This window comes from Pimephales promelas, chromosome 1, assembly GCF_988280905.1.
Source record: "Pimephales promelas chromosome 1, fPimPro1.hap1.1, whole genome shotgun sequence".
Lineage (NCBI taxonomy): Eukaryota > Metazoa > Chordata > Actinopteri > Cypriniformes > Leuciscidae > Pimephales > Pimephales promelas.
The window spans coordinates 31,115,620-31,126,351 of record NC_142769.1 but is presented as its reverse complement, the minus strand read 5'-3'; the positions used below and the strand labels follow the sequence as shown (position 1 = coordinate 31,126,351).

At 38.6% G+C, this 10,732-nt stretch overlaps 1 protein-coding gene across 3 annotated transcripts; it reads right to left on the bottom strand.

The window, feature by feature from the left end:
- Window positions 1–22: 22 nt before the first annotated feature.
- Window positions 23–8,167, bottom strand: nod2 (nucleotide-binding oligomerization domain containing 2). Of its 3 annotated transcripts, none has more exons than XM_039657202.2 (11): window positions 7,666–8,167; window positions 6,837–7,386; window positions 5,959–6,085; window positions 3,879–5,643; window positions 3,455–3,538; window positions 3,263–3,346; window positions 3,091–3,174; window positions 2,913–2,996; window positions 2,637–2,720; window positions 2,469–2,552; window positions 23–770 (listed from the first exon to the last, which is right to left on the bottom strand). In XM_039657202.2, the coding sequence occupies exons 2-11, from the start codon at window positions 7,377–7,379 to the stop codon at window positions 698–700; spliced, it is 3,012 nt and encodes a 1,003-aa protein (XP_039513136.2). In that variant the 5' UTR covers window positions 7,380–7,386; window positions 7,666–8,167; the 3' UTR covers window positions 23–697. The 3 variants fall into 3 exon arrangements, with proteins under 3 accessions (XP_039513136.2, XP_039513143.2, XP_039513154.2); XM_039657209.2 differs by having other exon boundaries at window positions 6,837–7,362; XM_039657220.2 differs by having other exon boundaries at window positions 7,143–7,386; window positions 7,666–8,166.
- Between the last annotated feature and the right edge of the window lie 2,565 nt (window positions 8,168–10,732).

The following is a 10,732-nucleotide window of genomic DNA, read 5'->3' as shown; positions in this document are numbered from 1 at the left end:
AGTCTTTAAGGAACTGGCTGGGTGACAGGTTGTACACTGCAGTTTATTTCCTTTCTGTTCTTCCAAGCATATCAATGTAATGCTTACTTTTAAAGCACGTTTCACATAGATCCTAGATGAAGCTCTTGTAAACCTTTATCAGTAACAGCTGTTTAATGAATTTTGTGTGAATAAGAATAAACAAATACATCTATGGTTTTTATGAGTCATATTTAAAGGGATTTAAAAACACCATAACAAACCCTGAAAATCTGTGTTGCCAGTAACAGACATATAAACCATGAATATACAATACAAAAATTAAACTTCCATATAAAAAATATATTAAAAAAATACCAAGTAGCCTACGATAAATGAAAACTAAGGATGTGTTCAATGGATAAAGTCAGACAAATGTTGTGCTCCAGATGTTCTGTGTAGAAATTCAGTTTGCAAGCTGGGGCACATTCACATCACAATTGTAACAAAGGATCCCACTCATTCTCCGGCCGCATCTGACGCTCTGATTGAACCCTGGATATTTAGCTTTTAAGCTACCTCTACTCCAGTCCAGATCAGCCATTTACAATACAGGCACTTCGACTAGCAATGGCTTCCTGCTTGTGTGCAAGTTTTTTGTTTTGTTTTGTTTTTTCAAGAAAATGATGAGCATTGGATTTGGGAGTTTGGTGGCAGGCATTACAGAGCCTTCTTGCCCTCAGAAGGTCAATCTGCTTTCTTGCTTGCTCAGCTCCTCTTCTTCCTCTAGGCTCAGATTATTTCGTCTCAGCCTTTAAGAGTACAAAGCAAAGAGCCTTTGTATTAAGGACATTAATATTATTCACAGCACAAACCATTCACCAGGCATGGGGGTATTAAAGGAGCAGTTCACTTTTAAAAACACTTCTGCTGATAATTTACTCACAGCCATGTCATCCAAGATATCCATGTCATTCTTTCTTCAGTCGAAAAGAAATTAAGGTGTTTGATGAAAACATTACAGGATTTTTCTCCATGGACTTCAATGGGAACCAAACGGTTCAAGGTCCAAAAGACAGTTTCATTGCAAACTGTTCAAACGGCTTTAAACAATTCCAGAGAATGAATAAGGGTCTTATGAAGCGAAACGATCGCTCATTTAAAAAAAAAAGTTTAAGTTTCATAAGCTCAAATGGTCGCCTTGCTCTGTTCTGTGATGCGTGACTCTCCTATTCAAACTCGTTCATCAAAATGAACAAATCTTTTCCAGGGTCAACTCGTTCATTTCATTCGTTGAATGAACCAAATGACACAAAAAAAGATTTGTTCATTTCAAAGAACGAGTTTGAATTCGAACAGGAGAGTCACACAGAACAAGACGACAATTTGAGCTCATAAAACTTAAACTTTGTTATTTTTATTTTTTAAATGAGCAATCGTTTCGCTTGAAAAGACTCTTATTCATCGTCTGGAATCGTTTAAAGCCCTTTGAACAGTTTGCAGTTTGTACTGAAACTCTCATTTGGACCTTGAACCGTTTGGTTCCCATTGAAGTCCATTATATGGAGAAAAATCCTGTAATGTTTTCATCAAACACCTTAATTTCTTTTTGACTGAAGAAAGAATGACATGGATATCTTGGATGACAAGGGGGTGAGTAAATTATCAGCAAAAGTTGTTTTAAAAGTGAACTACTCCTTTAATGTAATAATGCATAGTTCAATGGGCTTTATGCCCAGCTGCACTACTTCCTGAACTTCAGCCAGCTCCTTGTTTCCTGTCTGCCACTATTGGTCAAATTGATTAATTCAGGTGAATCTGATTATTGTTGCCTATGACTACTGAGGTCAAGCACACCTGAATTAATCAATTTGACCAATAGTGGCAGACAGGAAACAAGGAGCTGGCTGAAGTTCAGGAAGTAGTGCAGCTGGGCATAAAGCCCATTGAAATTCTGTTTGCACTAAGATTAATCAAGTCCCAAAGTAGTTACATGATAACTGCTAATCATTACATGGGGCATGTTGTCACATTAAATGAGGTACGTTTTCACCATGGAACCGGCCAGTCAACACTCTGTTACGGGCCTTTAAACAGTTGAACTACTGAACAATATATTACACAGAATATATATATATATATATATATATATATATATATATATATTGAAAAAAACTATTGTCTTGGCAAAAAAAATATTGTAATTAATAAATAGTATGCAAATGTATAACTTGTGACATGTGACAACATGCCCCACATTTGTCCTGGGAACACAGTTTAACTCTTTTGTTAACACTTCTGTCGATTCCTGACTGCATGTATGTATGGTTTTATTGGTTTCACTTTATTGACACAGTTATGAGAAATTTTTAATTTGGCAGACAGAATTCATAAAAAATATTTAGGTATTTACAACCAACAAACAAAACCACTACTAAAGAAAACACATGAACATTTATTGAGGAAAACTAGCACACACAGTCAGCTAAAATACTGAAATATTTACTTACCACACTTCCTTAACACTACAGTTAATTTTCAGTGCCTCTATTAGACACTCAACTCCATCCCTGCTGATGCAGTTTTTGCTCAGCCTGAGTGTGAGAGAGAGAGAGAAAGCATGTAATTCTGACTTTTATTCTTTTTTAAACAAAGTAGTTTAAATAAGTCACACTCACCACAGTTCCGCCAGAGTTTTGCTCTGACTGACGAGTTTAGCCAGAGCACATGCACCTGCACTGCCCACACCATTATCCACCAGACTGAAACAATAACCACCGCAAACATTAGTATTACACACAAAAAGAAACACATGGTGAATAGAGAAGCTAACTGCTCTGCAAATTTAGTTTGATCTTTAGTCAGATTCCACCGTTTAGCATTAGCTAGCTGCAAGGTTGTTGTTTTTTTTTTTTCATAGAATGCAGAATTAACACAGGATTTTTCAGGATTACCTTAACCATATTAGTGATTTGCTATTCTTCAGCGCAGTTGCCAGTGCCTCAGCTCCCCTGTCCCCAATTTTATTACCCCATAATCTGAAAATAAGAAGGCAGAATGGAAAAAATAATTAAATAAAGCCACAGAATTGGAACATTAGAGGACAGTATTCTTTCTCATCATTGACCACACCCCAGATACTGCAAAGACTGGTTGTGGCTTAGGCCTTCTGCAAGCTGCTCTGCTCCAACACATGTGATGTTATTATTCCCAAGCCTACAAAGTAATTGTATATTTGGTATGATTAGAATGATCATCGTCCCATAGGCCAGAACTAACATAATTAGATCAAGTAAGCGCTGACCTCAAAGACAGGAAGTTCTGCTTTTCTTTTAGCAGCCGAGCAAAGTGTTGGGTGCAAGCATCTGTGAGCTTGTTGTTGAAAAGCCTGATGAAATGATGAGGTAGTAATAAAACTTGGTTGTATAAGTATAACAATTAAATATACATTATCATTATTTATAAGATGCAGAATTTAGGTGTGTGATCTACTCACGCTATTTTTTGGAAGCTTTCACACTTCATTCCCTTTTCCAGAAGTTTCCGGATTCCTTCATCTGATATGTTGTTGTTCCTTAAACTGAAAAATTCAGAAGTTTTAGAAAATCATGTATTCATCCTCACATCTTCCAAAATTGCATTACCTGGTTTCTACTGCAAAACAGAAAGGAAAGTATTTTGGGGTCCAAACAATACTGGGCCTCATTGATTTTTGTATGTGTGGACCAAAAAATGCTGACATTTTTTTTACATATCTTATTTTGTGTTCCACAATGCATACAGGTTTGGAATGTAATAAAAGGTTGAGTAAATGATACAACAAGTAGATTTTTGGGTGAACTATTCCTTTAAATTAGGGGAAAAAAAAGACAGCTTAAACATCAATTCAAACACAACTATCAGTTAATATCTCATCTTACTAAAGGGAGTGACAAATATGTAGACAAGGTAGAAGCTGCTCCACGCCCACATCTCCAACTGAATTGTTGTCCAACTGAAGCCCAACAGGATTCCGCAAGAACTTCAGCACGTACGTCAGTGCAGTACATTCCATCGGTCCAATGTTGCAATAGGTGAGCTTCAGGTGTTCAACGTCCAACTTAGCCACGGCACCTTGAGCGATACTGTTGTCTTGCATTTCATATATGCACTTGATTAGCCAAACAAAACTTGGCATGGCATGCATGCTCTTCTTTTCCCCTTCTACAGGACGAGGAATTGTCTTGAAATGTCTCTGCATTCCTTTAGACAATGACTTCACTACCTGCTTGAACTTGCGTTCCCGCACAGCAGTAGGACAGCAGTCCAGGAGGAGATTATGGTGCCGCTGAGAAAAAAGTCCTGACACAAACTGAGCTGTAATCTGGAGGTTTGGTGTCTCTGCCACATGGGTCTTCACCTCCTCAACTGACGGATCAATACAGTGTCCAAGACACCTTTGAGACAGGCCTGACCACTGCGTGTACTGAGGCTGAAAGAGTCTGGAGATAGCAGAGCGATTGTTGTTACGAGTCAGAACAACATACAGAGCAGCGAAGAAGCATTGCAAGGTGATGTGCAGAAACTCGTAGTGTTTGCAATCTGTCACGGATAGGTCATTGCAGTAAATGAGGAAACCCATGCTGATATCCTGTTCTGTGAGCCCATTTCTTTGCAGCTCATATCCTGAGAACACATAACAAGAGGCTTCCAGGCCTTCCAATGCCAACTGTCCAAGTTTTAACACTGTGTTCAAATGTTCCTCCAACCAGGCCTTTCCCAGGACTCCTTGGGGCTGAGATGAGTTTCGCTTGAAGAAATGCTGTAAGACCAGGAGGTAGACATCAGTGATGGTCTGGGGAATACCATCCTGACCACCCAGAAGCTCCCGGTGGCACTTGGTCACAATCCAGCAAAAGACTGGGATGTGGCAAAGACCTAGCAACACCGCGTTACTCTGGAGGGACTCGATGACACTTCTAGCTATAGCAGGGTCGCTATGATGTTTCTTCACAAAGCAGTTGATACCTCTAGGAGAAAAACCCTTCAGGTGCACTTCTTTGCGGAGATAGCGCTTCAGCGATGGGCCTACAGCCTGTGGCCTGCTGGTGACCACCTTCAAAATGCCCTTCATTAGCGTACCCTGCAACAGATTGAAAAGCAATACATGTATAGGCACTTGCTTTGTGGGGCAGCAGTGACGTTCCTCATCTGTGAAACCGTGTTTAAATTCATCAAGCCCATCAAAAGTGAACAGCACCATATGAGGGTGGTCTAGGATGTACTGGAAAACCTCATCCTGACTTCGATCAGGCCAGCAGCAGTGCAGGAAGAGTAGCTCTTTCAGAGATAACTCTCTGTGCTCTGAATTCAGTTTGCGGCAACTGAAGGAGAACAGCAGAAAAGTGTTTGTGAGCAAAGCTTTTCTTGCCCAGAGCAAGTGCAGTCGCTGAAGCAGTGTGCTTTTGCCACTTCCTGCCTCCCCAGACACAAGAATGGTGTCAGCATCTTCATTTAGACTCCCTATGGGACCCACCACATCCTCCAGCCCTAATGTAGTAGTTTCACCAGAACCATCCATTACTTCAAGAAGTCCATCAGTGTAAATATCATCCAAGGAGAAACGTCCTGTCCCACCGTAGGTGCTGAGAAAGAGTGACTGTGCAGCAACAGAGCTTCGCAGCTTCGTCTGGTACAGCAGACAATCTGGAGAAACAATGTAAAGTAGAGGACAGAGTGTATTGACAATTACATTTATGTTTTTGGATAAGCTAACTTATTACTAATAAAGAACAAAAATGTAAAAATGATTGTATTATCTTGTATTCATTATTATTTTATTTATATTTCTAAATGTATTTATACTTATTTTACATTTTTTTAGTTAAGTCAACATATATTCAAATAAATAAAAGTGACATAATTATGTCCATTTCTTGCATCTTATGCAAAATCAAAGACAAAGACATGAAAAAAAGACTTCCCATCCAGTGTCCATATGACAGAAGAAATGTCTTTTACCAGCAGAAAGGTGACTTTCTTTCTCTTCAGGGTTTGGTCTGGTTGGCTCTGTTTGTTCTAGAAACTGTAGTAAGGTCTTTGCAGCAGTTTCCCCTTTAAACTTTACTTGGTCTAACAGCCTCCGAACCTGCAACAATCCAACAAGATCACTGGATGTACATTTATTAAGCAAGTAAAGGACATTTACTTGGAAGAGAACAGGCTTGGAAGAAAGAAATATGTCATATGTCAAACTATTTTGAGCTTATCAATGACTATTGGAAAATAGCTCAATTTCTAAAGCATGTATAAGAGATATAGCCTGGTTCAACCAGACTCTAGTACATTTCATTTGTACTGAAGGAAAATGAAATTGAGCGGAAGTGCATAGGAGGGCGCAGCCAGGTTATAAGAGATATATCACAATATGACAATTTTCATTTGGCAATTTATCATGTTTGGCAATTAAAATGTCACTGACAATGAATTTAGTCATAGGGCGAGTTATATGATAGATTACAAGTTCACACGTACATATTTGGCGTGCTGTCCAGGGGGAGGGATCTGAGTTCGGAATTAGGCCCAAACCCAGAGTACTCACGCCGGTTGTTGTAAGAGTGGTTATGACTAGAATGAGGAGAAGGGGTCGTGGATGGATTCCATTTAAACTGCCAGTGAACTGTGGTAAGTCTGCTGTATGTATACCTCTTATTTTGGCAATTAATTGATTAACTGAGTGCACTCATCTTGTGTTAATTTAGATTAATTATCTGAACGTACTCCTCCCGAACTTTGTTAATAAAACATAATTTAGTAGTGGGAAACATGCAATTTCAAGGATTTCATAATACAAAGAAGTAAACTAATTTATGGGTTAGAGCAGTATTCAATCAAGTTACCTGTTGTGACGGTGTGTATACAGGTAGTTGCACCCCATCACAATCTTTGATGGTGAAGCAGCCAGTTGTCAGTAAAGCATGCAAAGCTTCGTCAATATTATCTCTGAGCTTTGTCACTAAGACTGGCCTGTCAGCCAATAATGTTAAAGTTGCAGAGTCTGGTCTGTTCTTGCCCACCACAGCACATCCGTTCCCAAAACACAGTCCCGCCTTCTGCTCATCTGGTAAGATCTGGTTAATTGCAGCCAAAAAAAAGCTGCATGCATCTTCTCCTTTATCATACACCACATCTAAAAGTTGCCTTACATTAGAACATAAGGGTTTCTCCACCACTCGTATGTTTAGGTAATCCTCCCAGACAAGAACCTCCCACGCCAGAAGTAAGTCCAGAACACAGTCCAGAGGTTCAGCACTGCCTCCACCACATAGGACTGCCAGAAGCTCTGCTCGCTGTTTTAGGATCAACTGAGTGCTCATAGTGGAACTCAGCCTTGTCTCAAAGTCAACAGACACAATCAGAACCAAACTAAAGGGATGAGACATAGAAGACCTACATCAAAAAGAGATAGAGATATAGCCTATATAATATCGGCACAAATTCATATTAACTGCTAGAGTAAATTTGAGCACTCATTTCCTCATTTTTACCAAAAGCAGATAGGCCATGCAATTGTCTATTATATTGTTATTTTTTAATTATGCCTTGATTAGTGAATGATGGTTGTGAATTTAGTTTAAATAGGAACAAGCTATACCGCAAATGGATTGGAAATTAATCTACTTCCCAATGTATATATAAAAAAAAAATAATATAAAAAAAAACACTTACCAGAGAAGGTCCAAAATAACTCCTGGATGTCATGCTGCTCACCCACTATAGGCGATATAAATGTTCCATTCATAATCATACGCGTATGCGTAGCCTATAGCCTGTAGTTTAAGAACAAATGCATCTCTGTCTCACTTGAAACTTTCGAAATTAATATCCCAAACGAAACACGCCTAAACGTCTGTCTGCTAAATATTCCAAGCCTGTGATTCTTCATTCTTCATCTTTACTGACTTTCTATATACTAAACTGGAATATGAAAACACCACGAACACGGGCGTGTCTGTGTATATCTGTTTGGTCACTTTATGGAAATGATCGTCCGAACTGAAAGTGAAAGAGGAGGTGCTGTTCTCCCCTGAATCTTCAGGAAGTTGGGCTACTGTATAGCAGTCTGTGTTGTCAGTGTCGTTGCAGATCAGACAGAGGGGTGCTGTGGCACTTTATTTGTACGACAGTAGGTCTTCACTGTGGTTTTGTCTATATATATATATATGCTGCTTATGTATAACCTACTGCGAAATTGAATGCCAGTAGGCTACACGCTGTTCTTTTTTCTTGAATGCAATCATATTGTGTGTACAGGCTACTGTTTTTCTTCTTCTTAATTTTTTTTCCCATTAAAGTGTTGGGCTATAGTTGTCAGAGACTTGTTTTCTCCCGTAAAACCTCCATTTGCTCAATATGAATATGAGGCTACAAATTATAAACAGATTATAAACAGTTCAGTGAGCCTACTGCTCATGTGGTCCAACGCTCCCCGGGTCTGTCCTGGACTGGTCATCCACACTGCAGAGTTTCGGGAGTGACAAAAACAAAAATGATCGGAGCGATGTCACAATGACAGACAAAACTGTATCGTGGCTGTAAAGAAACAAGTTTTGCCACATTTTCTAGTAATAAAAAAATGCATGCAGAACTACATTTCAAACTCAAGAGGGAACCCTAGCATCATGGAAAAAAATGTGGCCTATTGCTTTATCTCAGCAAGCAGTTTGTCTTTTTTATTTTATTTTATTTTTTACAGTAAATGATAAATAATAGTTTTGAAAAAATTAAAACATAATAGTTTTATGTTCATAGCCTTGTGTTCAGCTTGTTCTGCTTGTTTGTTTTTAATAAGTAGCCTATTAAGCTATCTGTACGTGTTTCTATAGGCTAATTTATCAATAATGTTCAAGAAACATTTTCAGTCAGTTACAACAAATGTTTAAGCTTAAATATTGTTTGATTTGCCTATACTAGTCGGCTCAGCCTCATGGCCTTATAAGGCAGTATAGAGGGAATTATTATCTTCTGTATATGGACTCAGTAAATAATACTGATCAGTTTTTGCCTTTATGCACTAGTCTGCAATCCTACAGTGTTATTTAAAGTGTTAGCAATAGCCTATATGTTTTCTTCTGATGATGAGGCACTGTAGTCAACTGGGCAGTGTTAGCTGCTGTGCTGGTTTGGTTCATCTTGTGTGGGTGGGTTGTCTGGCTTTGATGAGACCAGAGCTGATCAGCATGATGTCTCCATCCCTCTGAAATCCAATGTTAAAGACAGAGCCTTTTTAAAAACTTTGTTTTTCTTGTTAAAGTTACCGTTACAGGAACTTCTTTGCATTTCAATTAATTTGAATTCTACCTCCATCCAAATTTGAACTGCAGTTTTACATTTTGTTTCTTACTTCAATTTGAACTAGAATTTAAAAGGCATTCTGAATGATGCTCAACCCTGGTAGGTAGAATTTGAGACAAATAAACAATTTTGAACAACAGTAATGGGCATTTCCCTCCACCAAATTAATTAATTGACTGACTTACTCTCCTTAGTACCTCTCAATGAACTTGTCTATCATGCTGGAGCATTTCTGGCATTGCACTGGACACAGAAGAACAGTCATCCAGTGGCCAGCTGACATGTGCTGACAGTGACAACACAATTAGCCTGTGTCTCAGCAGAGAAACAGAGCATCATGACAGAATTCTTATTGCCTTTTTATCTCAGAAGTTGCTCTGTTACATGCTCAAAACTCTCGTCAAAAATTCAGTAGTTCACATTTAAAAATTAGCTATATAGAATAAATGGTATGCATATTTGGTGTGATGTCCTGGGAGAGGGCTCTGAGCTCGGATATTTGGCCCGAACGGCAGGGATATTTGGCCCAGACGTGCAGGGACTCAAGCAAAAAGTTACTCTTTTTGAGGACTTCGCTGTGAGTTGCTGTAGTCATCCAAGTCTAAACTCATAGCTCAGCACACTTGAGTTTATTCTTTTCAAGGGGGAGGGATTTACATAATGGTGGAGACAATCTGAACAAAGCATGTAAGTGTAGTATAGGAGTCAGCCTGCCATCAGAAAATTCCCCAGCCCTGAACTCATCTGCATAACATTGTCATTCAAAATGAAAAAGTGATAATCCAATCACTATCAATGACTGGGACAGGTGCTCCAAGAGCCATTAAAGACAAGAGTGTTAGTGTCAATAGTCATTTAACTTACAATAGAGAGAACAGGACATGCAGGAATCTCTTGCTGAAAAACTGTCGAGAAACATTGAGTCAAATGAGTATATATAGGTCTCAAGCTAATTGGATAGACATGTTGATTACTGATTGTCGACAGCTGGCTGGAATGATGTGATAATTGGATCAATTATTTGAACATGCTTTGTTAACAAACTTCATAAAAAACAGGAATTCAAAAATCTTCAGAGCTAGGAAAAATATTCAGGATTTTAGTCATGAAAACAGAATAATACACCCTGGTCAAATCAGGTTTATTGGAATAATATCCAAACAATTGAAAGCAATGCAAAAACATCTTACCTAAAGTGTGTGAGAGATGGATATGTGGCTTTTCCAATTTGCCTTTGTCTTTGATCTAATGAAAACATGAGAAAGAGAGCTGTTTTGTTCCTGTTGTATATTGTCATGATTGCGTTATCTCATATTTCCTAATGTGTGATGATGTGTTTGTCATCTTTCTTATCAGTGTATTATATAAAGCTCAGATGGGTTTAACAATGACAGATATGATGACAAACAGTTAGGTGTGGTTTGTCATGTTGCTTTTCCAC

Bases quoted from the DNA above. Each gene is read 5' to 3' on its own strand.
- nod2 (XM_039657202.2), bottom strand. From the start codon at position 7,379: ATGTCTCATCCCTTTAGTTTGGTTCTGATTGTGTCTGTTGACTTTGAG. The intron at 3,539-3,878 runs GTAAGATGAGAT...TGAATTTTTCAG, and splicing joins CATATTTGTCACTCCCTTTA to TTTAAGGAACAACAACATAT. The intron at 2,997-3,090 runs GTGTGGTCAATG...TCTTATTTTCAG, and splicing joins CAGTCTTTGCAGTATCTGGG to ATTATGGGGTAATAAAATTG.